General features: G+C 42.2%; 1 protein-coding gene and 2 long non-coding RNA genes across 7 annotated transcripts in view; 2 read left to right on the forward strand and 1 right to left on the reverse strand.

Annotated features, from left to right (window-relative positions):
- The window catches only part of LOC120985959, a 1,109,413-nt gene that overhangs the window by 427,606 nt on the left and 666,489 nt on the right, over nt 1-15,318 (forward strand). The gene's annotated exons all lie outside the window — the stretch shown is intronic.
- LOC120985957 lies at nt 5,932-8,014 on the forward strand. The gene is made up of 2 exons (XR_005775609.1): nt 5,932-6,184; nt 6,340-8,014. It is a non-coding gene; the product is annotated as an uncharacterized LOC120985957 (long non-coding RNA).
- AKAP13 (A-kinase anchoring protein 13) overlaps nt 10,123-15,318 on the reverse strand; it is a 230,781-nt gene continuing 225,585 nt past the window's right edge. For all 5 annotated transcript variants that reach the window (XM_040414184.1, XM_040414183.1, XM_040414185.1 and 2 more), the window contains 2 exons: nt 14,607-14,913; nt 10,123-11,431 (listed from right to left, as the gene is read on the reverse strand). In XM_040414184.1, the coding sequence (XP_040270118.1) occupies nt 11,382-11,431; nt 14,607-14,913 (357 nt within the window). In that variant the 3' untranslated portion in view covers nt 10,123-11,381. The remainder of the gene's footprint in view (nt 11,432-14,606; nt 14,914-15,318) is intronic.

A 15,318-nucleotide genomic window follows, 5' to 3' on the forward strand; every position in this document is an offset into this window, starting at 1 on the left:
TATATATGTGTGTGTGTGTATGTATGTATATATATATATATATATATACTCACCTAAAGAATTATTGGGAACACCATACTAATACGGTGTTGGACCCCCTTTTGCCTTCAGAACTGCCTTAATTCTACGTGGCATTGATTCAACAAGGTGCTGATAGCATTCTTTAGAAATGTTGGCCCATATTGATAGGATAGCATCTTGCAGTTGATGGAGATTTGAGGGATGCACATCCAGGGCACGAAGCTCCCATTCCACCACATCCCAAAGATGCTCTATTGGGTTGAGATCTGGTGACTGTGGGGGCCATTTTAGTACAGTGAACTCATTGTTATGTTCAAGAAACCAATTTGAAATGATTCGAGCTTTGTGACATGGTGCATTATCCTGCTGGAAGTAGACATCAGAGGATGGATACATGTTCTCATTCTGTTTACGCCAAATTCGGACTCTACCATTTGAATGTCTCAACAGAAATCGAGACTCATCAGACCAGGCAACATTTTTCCAGTCTTCAACAGTCCAATTTTGGTGAGCTCATGTTTTTCCCTTTTCACACCATTCTTTGTAAACCCTAGAAATGGTTGTGCGTGAAAATCCCAGTAACTGAGCAGATTGTGAAATACTCAGAGCGGCCCCGTCTGGCACCAACAACCATGCCACGTTCAAAATTGCTTGAATCACCTTTCTTTCCCATTCTGACATTCAGTTTGGAGTTCAGGAGATTGTCTTGACCAGGAGCACCCCCCTAAATGCATTGAAGCAACTGCCATGTGATTGGTTGACTAGATAATTGCATTAATGAGAAATAGAACAGGTGTTCCTAATAATTCTTTAGGTGAGTGTATAGATATATAGACCCGGCTTCGCTCGGGTATATTTAATCTATTTCATTTAATGTTTGTGTGTGTTGTTAAAAGATATCAACACTATCCACTATAACAGTGACATCTACAGCACCCCACCCCCAAAACAGTGACCTCTGCAGCCCCCCCCCCCCCACAGTGCCCCGTCCCTTAAAATTCGACCTTCACAGCAGGCCACCCCCTTAACTTTGACCTTTACAGCAACCTTCCTCTTTAAAGGGCTTCTACCACCAGAAATACAGTTATGTAGCTGACTGACATTAGCGATGCGCTAATGTCAACACTACATAACAGTATGTTTCTAACATTTGTCCCTGCAGCCGTTTTTGTAAAATAACTTTTATAATATGCTAATGAGCCTCTAGGTGCTATGTGGGCGTAAAATCAGCACCTAGAGGCTCCGTCCACTCACACTTTATACCGCCCAGGTCCCCTGCTCTGCCCGCCCTGCTCCTCTTGATTGATGTCACTGTTCCCTGCATCGCAGACGAAATCCCGCGCCGTTCATTTCTGTATTCGGCGCAGGCAGTGAATGATGCGCTCCTAGTGTCGGATTCCTCATTGCGCCTGCGCCGACTACGTCACAGTGAGGAAGCCGGCATCAGGAGAGCGGCCTTCACTCACTGACCGAAGACAGAAGTGAACGGCGCAGGCGTGGGATTTTCGTCAACGATGCGGTGGACCGTGGCATCAATCAAGAGGAGCGGGGCGGGCAGAACAGGGGACCTGGGCAGGATAAAAGGGTGAGTGGACGGAGCGTCTAGGTGCTGATTTTACGCCCACATAGCACCTAGAGGCTCATTAGCATATTACAAAAGTGCTTTTTTTTTTTTTACCAAAACAGCTGCAGGGACAAATGTTAGAAACATACTGTTATGTAGTGCTGACATTAGCGCATCGCTAATGTCAGTCAACTACATAACAGTATTTCTGGTGGTAGAAGCCCTTTAACAGTGATTTTCACAGCATACCACCCCCTTGACAGTGAACCGCCCCCTTAATAGTGGCCTTTACTGGATCAGGGGCGTGTCCTTTTGAACAGCTCACTAAGGGTCCATTCACACATCCGTGTTTTTGCGGATCCACAAAACACGGACAGCGGCAATGTGCGTTCCACATTTTGCGGACCGTACATTGCTGGCACTAAGAGAATATGCCTATTCTTGTCCATTAGTGCGGACAAGAATAGAACATGTTCTATTTTTTCAGGATCGGAATTGCGGACCCGGAAGTGCGGGTCCGCAATTCCAGATCGGGGCCGCACGTTGTGCTGCCCCATAGAAATGTATGGGTCCGCAATTCCGTTCTGCAAAATGCAGAATGGAATTGCGGATGTGTGAATGGAGCCTAACACAGCAGCACTGCATACCAAATAAACTGGATTTTCAGAGGATAAAGACATCATTGCTGGAACAAAGGCACATCTGGAAATAAGGTACTAAGTGCTATTAGGCCATGGCTTTACTTCAATAGCGATTATCCTTGTGACAGATTTCCTGTAAAGATGACCTACAGCAGTGAAGAAAAATGGCTGGGTTGTTATGGAAACCTGGAGTAAAACTGTATGTGGAGGCTGGAGGACCTGCGAGCTTCTATTGGCTGATAAGGGTCATGTGACCACGCTTCTATTGGCTAATGCATTTTTGGGGAATATCTCATGAACGGTACATCCTAGAGAGCTGAGACCTGGTCTAAAACCTTCCCAGACACCTGATGTACCCGTGTGCCAAATTTCGTGATTGTAAATGAGACGGTACGGATTCCTTTAGCAGACATATACACACACACACACACACACACACACACACACACACACACACATTTTTATATACAGTTGCAAGAAAAAGTATGTGAACCCTTTGGAATGATATAGATTTCTGCACAAATTGGTCATAAAATGTGATCTGATCTTCATTTAAGTCACAACAATAGACAATCACAGTCTGCTTAAACTAATAACACACAAAGAATTAAATGTTACCATGTTTTTATTGAGCACACCATGTAAACATTCACAGTGCAGGTGGAAAAAGTATGTGAACCCCTAGACTAATGACATCTCCAAGAGCTAATTGGAGTGAGGTGTCAGCCAACTGGAGTCCAATCAATGAGATGAGATTGGAGGTGTTGGTTACAGCTGCCCTGCCCTATAAAAAACACACACCAGTTCTGGGTTTGCTTTTCACAAGAAGCATTGCCTGATGTGAATGATGCCTCGCACAAAAGAGCTCTCAGAAGACCTACGATTAAGAATTGTTGACTTGCATAAAGCTGGAAAGGGTTATAAAAGTATCTCCAAAAGCCTTGCTGTCCATCAGTCCACGGTAAGACAAATGGTCTATAAATGGATAAAGTTCATCACTGCTGCTACTCTCCCTAGGAGTGGCCGTCCTGTAAAGATGACTGCAAGAGCACAGCGCAGGCTGCTCAATGAGGTGAAGAAGAATCCTAATCCAAAAGACTTACAAAAGTCTCTGGCATATGCTAACATCCCTGTTAGCGAATCTACGATACGTAAAACACTAGACAAGAATGGATTTCATGGGAGGTTACCACAGAGGAAGCCACTGCTGTCCAAAAAAAACATTGCTGCACGTTTACAGTTTGCACAAGAGCACCTGGATGTTCCACAGCAGTACTGGCAAAATATTCTATGGACAGATGAAACCAAAGTTGAGTAGTTTGGAAGAGTTGCCCTGGCATCCTCCATTGTACGCATTTTGTCCTGGGGATTGCAGTTATCTATGGACCGCATGCGAAGGAATTGCTCCCCCAGTAATAGACACGCTACAGTGTCTGGGTTTGGAGGATTTCCACCCGTTTAGGCCACTTTTTTTTAGTGAGTCTTTATGTGTATGGAATGTGCCACTTTATTTTGTTGGTAACATTCTTTTGCACCTGGTAGCTTCTGTGTCACATGGTCTGTTGTGGGTGCGGCTCACAGCTTTATTTTACCTCACAGTGCATTGGTGATACCACTATGGAGGCATGTGAGAGTCTGGCTGTGAGTTAATTTCTAGCTCTGTTCAGACCCTGTTCACACACCACGGGCAGGTTAGTGGTAGGACCCCATGCGTGCTGAGACACCGTGATGTGGTGCAGGAGGGGCTCCGATATGTTCCTGATTAGAAGATATTGGCAAAGTTCTCAGCTTTTAACATCAGTTTTAGGAATTGGCTAGTATTGTCAGTTGTGTATCATTTTGGTGCATTTTTTTGCAGTGATTTGTTTGGAAGAAACACACAACACTATGTGTGGAGAAAAAGAGGCACAGCACACCAACATCAAAACCTCATCCAAACTGTGAAGTATGGTGATGGGGGCATCATGGTTCGGGGCTGCTTTGCTGCGTCAGGGCCTGGACGGATTGCTATCATCGAAGGAAAAATGAATTCCCAAGTTTATCAAGACATTTTGCAGGAGAACTTAAGGCCATCTGTCCACCAGCTGAAGCTCAACAGAAGATGGGTGTTGCAACAGGACAACGACCCAAAGCATAGAAGTAAATCAATAACAGAATGGCTTAAACAGAAGAAAATTTGCCTTCTGGAGTGGCCCAGTCAGAGTCCTGACCTCAACCCGATTGAGATGCTGTGGCATGACCTCAAGAAAGCGATTCACACCAGACATCCCAAGAATATTGCTGAACTGAAACAGTTCTGTAAAGAGGAATGGTCAAGAATTACTCCTGACCATTGTGCATGTCTGATCTGCAACTACAGGAAACATTTGGTTGAAGTTATTGCTGCCAAAGGAGGTTCAACCAATTATTAAATCCAAGGGTTCACATACTTTTTCCACCTGCACTGTGAATGTTTACATGGTGTGTTCAATAAAAACATGGTAACATTTAATTCTCTGTATGTTATTAGTTTAAGCAGACTGTGATTGTCTATTGTTGTGACTTAGATGAAGATCAGATCACATTTTATGACCAATTTGTGCAGAAATCCATATCATTCCAAAGGGTTCACATACTTTTTCTTGCAGCTGTATTCTATTATATATATATATATATATATATATATATATATATATTTATTATCAGTTCTCACCATTTTCAAGTTCTGTTTGCAGTCCGTGAACAGGAAGGATGAACACCTGCCCAGGTCATCTAGACAGGTGTGCAGCTGGCAAAGGCAGGCGTGCTGTATATACTTTGGAAGGAAACTGATTCCTATTCAGTGACAGCAAGCACAAACAAAAATCTTGGAAATAGTCTGTAACAAGTATGTTACAAAAATGTATAGCTTTTTATCATACAATGCATGAAGGATTTATTTGCTCAAACTTGTTTAATTATGACAAATAAGACACAAAAGTAGATAAAGAATGAAATTTATTTAGAGAAATTTGCCTTTACAGCTGTTAACTAAGAAAAAGAGATAAATTAAAGCTAGTTACAAAGAAAACTTGCATATTACAGGAAACGGTCATGACTTGTACAGTTATAACTTTTTACATTATTTACACATTAACATAAAATAATTAATTTCTGTTTCGTTTCAATCTTTACAGCATTTAGAAAAACAAACACAACAGAGTTTAGCACAGAGTTCTGTGTCATCGAAAATCCGCAGAGAAGCGTTGCGGCACACAGCCCACAGCTTATTTGCCCCCATATCAGGGGTGGCCCTGTGCTTGGTGGGGGGGTCTTTACGTGACACCTAGATGTACCTCAGTACAGGTATTCACAGAACAAAAAGCAGAGGTATACATGGTACTATGGACCTCCTGAGCATTCAGGACTTTCCTCTAGTGCAGTCAAGGTTAGTACTATACAGTTCATGACACCACAGCTAATATTTGTTTAGTCCCGACCGGATGAAATAGAATGTCCTTTACTGTCAAAATGTGTCCTATTCTCACCTATTAATGTATGGTGAGCTAAATGTTCCCAAATATTCAGTTCATGTGGTGTGAATCTAAGGGCTCATGCACACGAACGTATTTTTTGTCTGTGTCCGTTTATTTATTATTGCAGCCTGTATACGGAACCATTCAATGGGGCGGCAAAAAAAAACGGAAATGGCTCTGTAGGCATTCCGTATGTCCGCAAGTCCGTTCCGCAAAAAAATAGAACATGTACTATTCTTGTCCGTTTTGTGGACAAGTACAGGCATTGTTACAATGAATCCACAAAAAAAATGGATGTAACAAGGATGTCATCCTTTTTTTTCGGATCAGTGTTTTGCGGACTGCAAAATACATATGGTGTGTGCATGAGTCCTAATGCTGGGACACTAAATTCACATTTTGAGAAGAACACCTCAGGTGCTATACCCAAAGTGGCAATAGAGACTGCAAATTTTATAGTGTAGGTCAGGCATCCTCAAACTGCGGCTCTCCAGCTGTTGCAAAACTACAATTCCCAGCATGCCCGAACAGCCTACAGGTATCAGCCTACAGCAGGGCATTGTGGGAGTTGTAGTTTTACAACAGCTGGAGGGCCGCAGTTTGAGGAATCCTGGTGTAGGTAGATAAAAGCATAATGGGGCACATTTACGAATGGTTTTACGCCACTATTGTGGCGTAAAAAAAAAGTCAGACTATGGCACATTCCATATATGCATCATAATTTATGACTTTTTAACTTCAGAAAAGCACTGTGGAAAGGGGCAGGGCATAACGGAAGGGACACACTTTTGTGCCTCCCCCTTCGGATTTACTATAACTTTCGCCAGAAAGTGGTGTAAGTTATAGCTGAAGTCTATGCCAGTCTGTAGTTGGCGTAGACTTAACTGCTTTGCGTGCCCCAGAAAGTGATGTGCCTAATTTATTAAGAGGCATCTGCTTCTTATTAAATAAGGCGCATCTCAAGCCAGTGCCAGGAGATCAAGACTGGAGTATGGGCACACCAGTTCTGATAAAGGTCTCTCATTATATGCAATAATCTAAAACATATGTTAACATGTCGCAATATATGCGCCATTGACGTGAGCAAAGGTAAGCCCCACTGTCATTCAAACTATTTTTTTTTCTGCAAGGCACATAAATTCTGCCTGACATGTTTCTGGAATTTCCTCCGTATTTTGATACTCGAACTTCAGCCTCAGGTCCAGTCCTCAGGGCCCACCTGCCGGTCATGTTTTCAGGATTTCCTTAGTATTGAACAGGCGATATAATTAGTGTCCATGCATCAGGACTTACCACAGGTATTTATTCTGTGGGATATTCTCAAATCATGACCGGTAGGTGGCCCTGAAGACTGGAGTTGAGTAACGTGTACATTTTACGGGCTGTAACAAACCAGAGAACCACCATGAAGTCCCCCGCTGTACTTATATCTGCCAGTGAGCGCAGTGCCCAAGAAGAATCCATTACTGGAAACAGGCAAGATACCAGATCTTGCTAGAAATTCATTTTCCTTTAGCTCAATATCATTATTTCCAAATGTTACTACGGCTAAGGGAGGACAAACTGTTTCATCCAGTCGTACAAATATTAGCTACAAACAGAGAGAAAAAGCATAAAGTGAGACAACTGTATGGAAAAGCCCCGTCCAGCAGGGGACATGTCCAGACCAGGTGGCATAGGAATGTCATGTCATGGGTATTACGGAGAAAAAAATAAAATAAAAAGGTCAAACTAAGACCTGCTCTGTTGAAGAATACAACAGAAGCACTTCCATTACCAGCCCATAATAAATTGTAACTTCCACGTTTTAGTAAAGTTTTCATTTGCATTGCAGTTACCTTGGAAGTCAAGGAAAACGCCTCTTTTGCAGGCACGCTCTGTTTGTTGCACAGGGCATCTAATGCAGTTTTCTGTGATATTACACAGTCCGCACACACATAAGTGCTCTTATTTCTTAGAAAGCAACTTGGGTGAGTTCTCAAGCAGCAATAAGCAAAAAATGCATTTAAAGCTTCATGAAAGGTGCTTTATACCCAACATAAACGCCATAGACGGCACATTACTACCAGGTCACGCCTGGCCAGAGTGCACTGACAGGACTACACAATAGTAAAATACTGCCGACAACACAGAAAGGAAAATACAATGTGCGCTAATATACAACGGATGGGATGGGAGGATGCCTTGGGCTGGGAAACTTGGCTTCATTTTTGTAATCTTTCTATTTACAGAAAAACTACAATATTCTTCAATGGCCCAAGCTAATATAATTAAATCCTCATATTTAAGTACAGGTGCGTCTATCGAAAAATGCAAGTGACAAACCAGTGGTAAAGTCCCAGTAGAACGTGAATGTAGTGTTCACCTTCTGCAGTGGTCTGATTAATTTGTTTCTGCACTACGGGTTCAAGTCATGTAGAACGTTGTACACATTCTGCGCTATAGGTTCAGTCTCATGTATAAGTACGGTTCTACTGCTTACAAGAAGCAGACCCTAAAGGTGGCCGAACCCACCAATTCTGACTGGACTGCCCAACTATCTCACCTACATGTCTGTGTTCCAACTCTCCTCCAACAGCAGATAAAGGGAAAGAAGGATTGGGCATTCTGAATTTCAACATGTCTGATCCTACGGTTCTGCAGGAGATAAGCCGTTGTCAGGTGTCTGGCAGTGGCTTATTCCCCTCTCCATATTATAGACCCACGCTGAGCGTGCAGGTACATGGGGGAACGTGTAGGAATAGCTATTTTTTGAAGACTAGGAGGATTTGAGAGAAAACAATAAAAGGTTTGCTTGGTCTCAACAATCCCCATTTGCAATATGTCAGGCTTTTGGGAAGTTTTATTAACTGCCATATACCCAACTAAATAGGACATGAAGAAGTTACTTTAGTGACAACTCCTTTATTATTATTTTTTTACCTTTTTTCTATTTCTAAAGCTACTTTCACATTCGCGTTTTGTGCGGATCCGTCATGGATCTGCACAGACAGATCCGTTCAGATAATACATCCTTCTGCATCCGTTCAGAACGGATCCGTTTGTATCATCTGTAACATAGCCAAGAAGGATCAGTCTTGAACACCATTGAAAGTCAATGGAGGACGGATCCGTTTTCTATTGTGCCAGATTGTGTCAGTGAAAACGGATCTGTCCCTAAAGTGGAATGCAGACTGAACGGAGGCAAACTGATGCATTCTGAGTGGATCCTTATCCATTCAGAATGCATTAGGGCAAAACTGATCTATTTTGGACCTCTTTTGAGAGCCCTGAACAGATCTCACAAACGGAAAGCCAAAACGCGAGTGTGAAAGTAGACTAAGCCATTTGTACATATAACCTCTGCATTAGGATACAGCTGCACTGACACAAAATAATTTGAAAATGATAAAAGTTGTACAGCTAATGTGATTTTCCATGCAATTTGAAATAAATTGCAAGTTGTTTGCGAATTCTTTTCAGAAATAGTAGGACTTTGCATGGGTTCTCAATAGGGAGAGGTGAAAAAGATCAAAAGGATTTTGGAAGGTGAAATCCAACATGCCCTACCCTCCTCTCCCCCCTACATCTGCTGTCAGGGAAGAGTCGGGTCACCTCCATAAATATTAAATGGTCGGCTGTTGCTTTGGAGAGTGGCAAAAATCAACCCAACATTTGTCTAAGGCTCCATTCACACAACCAATGTATTTTGTGGTCTGCAAAATGTGGATCCGTAAGAATACAGATGACGTCCGTGTGAAGGATGGCATCCGCAGACTCATTGTAACAATGCCTGTTCTTGTCTGCAAAATACAAGAACAGGACTGTTCTATTTTTTTTTTTTTGTGGGACTGCAGAACAGATATACGGATGCGGACAGCACATGGTATGCTGTGCTGTCTGCATCTTTTGCGGCCCCATTGAAATGAAAGGGTCCGCATCTGATCTGCAATAAATGCGGACCAAAAATACGGTCGTTTGAATGGCCACCTTTAACCATGTGTCATTTCTAGCTCTCTCACGGGAAAAAAAAATTTGGCCTTTGGTATTTTTGCTCTTTTCCTATCACAGTCACATGAATAAAAACAAAAAACAGCCCTCGCCTTAGTGATTCAGTCACAGCGTGTGCACGTTCTGCATCAGGAAATACAGTACGCAGGACTACAACTCCCTTTACCATTAACAAGCTGCTGGGCATCAGTGATTGTCTTCTAGAATTTCAGCTTGTGTAAAGTGCATAGTGGTACCATACTGGCAGAGGTCACCATGGTAAATGTCCTCTCTCCCACAAAGCCACCACCCAGGCAGCTCTGATATCTCGTGAACAGCGCGGTTTAGGTCACCTATAGCCCAAGCACCTACATATAATGTATACTTATTGCTAATACATTTCTTTAATTTAGTTCTCTACTATTTAAAAAAAAAAAAAAGCCATAAAGGTTTGGGGGTTAAAATGGTTTCTTATTCATCACCTTCATTTTTATTTTATTTTTTAACATCCACACTACCAGCACATTGATCATTCACGGAAAAACTTCCCCCAATTCACTATAGAGACACTGCAGAAGGCAGCAGCCATGTCTACATCCGTTTTGAAAATTTTAAAAGAAAAAAAAAAATACGAAAAAAACACCATCAGGGGTCAAATTTTTTACTACAATATAAAAAACAAAACCTAAAACATGTTCCCATGTTATTCTGGAATTCATTAGACCATGCAAGATGCAATAAAGGAGATATCAAAGTGAAATGGGGAAGGGGTTTCTGTATTTGGGAAATATCAAGAAGAGCAATGGTGTCAGCGGTGAGACTGACGGCATTTGTGCAGGCAGAGGGACATCGATAACTGGACACAATTGAATCAGATTATACACTGAAGAGGAAGCTTTCCACGGAATAATAGAAAGTGGGTTATTTTTTTGTTAAAAAAGAGATGAAACAGCGAGTTCATGTAACAAAATGTGTGGTCACGAGGAATACTTGGCATAGAACGGGCTAGCTCCAGTTTGTGTAGGCTACAGCGTCCTCTACTGGCAAAAACCACAACATTAAATTGCGATTTGCACAAGTATGCTAATGATGATTCCTCCTCTGTACAGAGTACTGCCAAGCCGAGAATTTAGCAAATCATTTGATTTGGGGTGAAATCTATTCCTAATTCAGACATCAAGATAACAACTAACCGTTCTTTTTCTCACCAAATACACAATCCCATCTAGAATGAGTGAGAGAAAACTACGGGTAGGAAAGTAGCAGCGAGTATTCAGAGCCTAATAGGTGGGCGCCTTTGAGAAAACTACAGGTTGATACCGTCTGAGTGGTGTTGTAAAGGGTTTGGATTATATTCCATAGGTATAGAACATTGAAGAACGTGTAATGAAGGCCTCTGGCACATCACTGTACCTTAAGCAGTTCTACGTGGTCAGAAAGCATACTTTCTGGTGACCTTTCCTGGCTAAGCTCCCACAATTCTATTTAGCGAAGGCTCCGGAAAAATGGCAGCTTTTTGAATGAGTGGTATGGAGATTTTTCAGGAGCAGTCAATAGGCAGTATTTCTCTGTATAGTAAAAGGAGCCGGGGGTTCTCCACTCATAGCCAGTCTTTCTGAAATGGTAGCCAATATCCCAGTGTGGAATGAGTATGTACAGTATTCGGCATGTAGGCCTTCCTCCGTTGGAACATCAGCAGAAGATTTCTTCCTCCTGAGACACTCCCTCAACATGAACCGACTCTGGAAAATCAATGCAACAAATCCTCTTAGATTACATTTCTAACCATCTACCACACATGCCTTTCTCTACTTGCTCTGGAGTCAATAGCAGGGGTGCACAGCTTTTTTGGTCTGGGACAGCATGGTCACATTGTTCTATTTCAGGGGGCTGTTTGCATTGGGCTACTACAAAGTGAATAGGGGAGAATGACAGCTGCAGTCAGCACTTCCCTGATTACACAGATACAGTGGGGGAAATAATTATTTGACCCCTCACTGATTTTGTAAGTTTGTCCAATGACAAAGAAATGAAAAGTCTCAGAACAGTATCATTTCAATGGTAGGTTTATTGTAACAGTGGCAGATAGCACATCAAAAGGAAAATCGAAAAAATAACTTTAAATAAAAGATAGCAACTGATTTGCATTTCATTGAGTGAAATAAGTATTTGAACCCCTACCAACCATTAAGAGTTCTGGCTCCCACAGAGTGGTTAGACACTTCTACTCAATTAGTCACCCTCATTAAGGACACCTGTCTTAACTAGTCACCTGTATAAAAGACACCTGTCCACAGAATCAATCAATCAAGCAGACTCCAAACTCTCCAACATGGGAAAGACCAAAGAGCTGTCCAAGGATGTCAGAGACAAAATTGTAGACCTGCACAAGGCTGGAATGGGCTACAAAACCATTAGCAAGAAGCTGGGAGAGAAGGTGACAACTGTTGGTGCGATTGTTCGAAAATGGAAGGAGCACAAAATGACCATCAATCGACCTCGCTCTGGGGCTCCACGCAAGATCTCACCTCGTGGGGTGTCAATGGTTCTGAGAAAGGTGAAAAAGCATCCTAGAACTACACGGGAGGAGTTAGTTAATGACCTCAAATTAGCAGGGACCACAGTCACCAAGAAAACCATTGGAAACACATTACACCGCAATGGATTAAAATCCTGCAGGGCTCGCAAGGTCCCCCTGCTCAGGAAGGCACATGTGCAGGCCCGTCTGAAGTTTGCCAATGAACACCTGAATGATTCAGAGAGTGACTGGGAGAAGGTGCTGTGGTCTGATGAGACCAAAATAGAGCTCTTTGGCATTAACTCAACTCGCTGTGTTTGGAGGAAGAAAAATGCTGCCTATGACCCCCAAAACACCGTCCCCACCGTCAAGCATGGGGGTGGAAACATTTTGCTTTGGGGGTGTTTTTCTGCTAAGGGCACAGGACAACTTATTCGCATAAACGGGAAAATGGACGGAGCCATGTATCGTGAAATCCTGAGCGACAACCTCCTTCCCTCTGCCAGGAAACTGAAAATGGGTCGTGGATGGGTGTTCCAGCACGACAATGACCCAAAACATACAGCAAAGGCAACAAAGGAGTGGCTCAAGAAGAAGCACATTAAGGTCATGGAGTGGCCTAGTCAGTCTCCGGACCTTAATCCAATCGAAAACCTATGGAGGGAGCTCAAGCTCAGAGTTGCACAGAGACAGCCTCGAAACCTTAGGGATTTAGAGATGATCTGCAAAGAGGAGTGGACCAACATTCCTCCTAAAATGTGCGCAAACTTGGTCATCAATTACAAGAAACGTTTGACCTCTGTGCTTGCAAACAAGGGTTTTTCCACCAAGTATTAAGTCTTTTTTTGTTAGAGGGTTCAAATACTTATTTCACTCAATGAAATGCAAATCAGTTGCTATCTTTTATTTAAAATTATTTTTTCGATTTTCCTTTTGATGTGCTATCTGCCACTGTTACAATAAACCTACCATTGAAATGATACTGTTCTGAGACTTTTCATTTCTTTGTCATTGGACAAACTTACAAAATCAGTGAGGGGTCAAATAATTATTTCCCCCACTGTATGTGCTACTGATAATCGGGCACTTTTCATTCTGATTAAATATGCTAATCAGCCGACAAACAAGTAATTGCTGGTTTCATCAGCTGATCGGCACCATTATATAGGCCAGTTATCAGGAATGAGCGTTCCTATCAATACTCGTTTCAGCGTAATATGGGCTTAAGTGGTGACATTTCCTTCATGCCATTCTACCTTCTATTCATAAATGAGCGCTTTCCTTCACTGCAGAGGGCAGTGCGCATTGGTTATTACCGCCTCCTGCCAATCCCCCCCCCCCCCCGCTCCCGTGATAGGTATCATATGTGTGTGACAGGTGCCAAGCAGTAATGCCCTTACGGCCTCTTTCACACAAACGATACGGATTGCCTCAGGGTGCGTTTAGTGAAACTCGTACCATTTCGCAAGTTCAGTCAGTTTTGTCTGCATCTGCGTTCAGTGTTTCAGTTTTTCCGCCCGGGGTACAATCAGGTTTGATGCTTTTTTCACACGTGGAAAAAAAAAAAAAAAAAACCTGAAGGTTTACAAACATCTTCTAGCAACCATCAGTGAAAAACGCATTGCACCTGGACTGCATCCGGATTCACTTCTATGGGGCAAAAAAAAATAAAAAATGCTGAATATAGAACATGCTGCGTGAAAAAAAAATGCTCATGTACACAGACACATTGAAATAAATGGGTCAGGATTCAGTGCGGGTGCTATGCGTTCACTTCACGCATCTACTAGTGTGAAAGGGGCCTACTAGAGAGGAGGGTGCTCACTGGTGATTATCGCCTCCTGTCCCCCCAGTTATAGGTTAAATCTATGCCATACAGTAACCGTAAAGCACTTTATCCTTACTAGTGGGGAAAGCGCTCATTGCTTAACTCTTTAATGACTATGACCACTTTTTTTGTGATTTACTGAACGTGGTGGTTTAACGTTTTTTTTTTACGTGACACATGGGACTTTTAATAAGATTTTTTTTTTCTTTTTTTGTTTTATTTAGTCTTGTCCAAAAATGTAAAAAAGTCACTCTTTTCAAACTGTAGCTCCTTATTCTTTATATATGCAAAAGGACACCAAAGTACATTATCAAAATGGATTCCCTATTTTGTCAGTCGTTTTGATATATAATATGTATAGTTTTGTGTGAGCGGGGTAACTTTAGTGACGGTTTCTGCATTTTTATTTAGCATTTTATGCTTTTTACACCAATATGGCCGCCCCTTCAGTTGAACCAAAACAAACTGAAACAAAACAAATTGCCAGGTTTTCAGTGGCACTAAACTGGTTATAGACATCACCATGGGGACAATGCAAGAGGATAAAAGTGACAAGATGGATATCACTCACCAGAGTTTGGACAGTGGTTTCCTTTAGATTTCTTCTTTTTTTCCTTTTTGTCCTTTGTTTTTGATAGGTTGAAAAGGCGATTGGTGGCGGGGCCCTCCACTGGTTTGTTAGTTTGGCTCCCAAGCAAACTGAACCCTTTCCCCTTTTGCTTACTCTCTGTCCGTGACAAAGTGTCCTTTTTGGGTACAGCAGAGGGTTTACAGTCCAGGTGCTCCTGTTTTGGAACACTAGAGTTATATCTTTTTAAAGAATCTGTGCCGTCAGGCAGTGAGGGGGCCTTGGACAATTTTTCTGGTTGAAGTGGAACCTAAGCAAAATGGAAAAAGATCATATTTCCAGAATAACACTGAACTCCACCCAACAAGCACTTAACAGTTTCCATCAATTATTGGCCATGGATCCACGGCCTACAGAAAAGTCTCTGTACTACTAGATGTGCCTTATTTTTATCTCGCACTATATACCTAAAAATGGCGGGTTTACACAGCCTGATAGTCAGGCAGATTATTGGGGACGAATGTTCCTGCAAAAGTTCGTTCCAGATAATCTGCCAATAGAAAGGAGCAGCCGATTACACAATGAATGTGCGAAACTGTCGTTCATGCAAGCACCTAAATTATTGTATGGTTTTAACAGCAATCTGTAGCCCAAAAACAAGGCAGCTGTACTGTATGAGGAAGATTGCTTGCAACAGTGATCCCTCATTCTCATA

The sequence above is a fragment of the Bufo bufo genome, chromosome 1 (genome assembly GCF_905171765.1).
Source record: "Bufo bufo chromosome 1, aBufBuf1.1, whole genome shotgun sequence".
Lineage (NCBI taxonomy): Eukaryota > Metazoa > Chordata > Amphibia > Anura > Bufonidae > Bufo > Bufo bufo.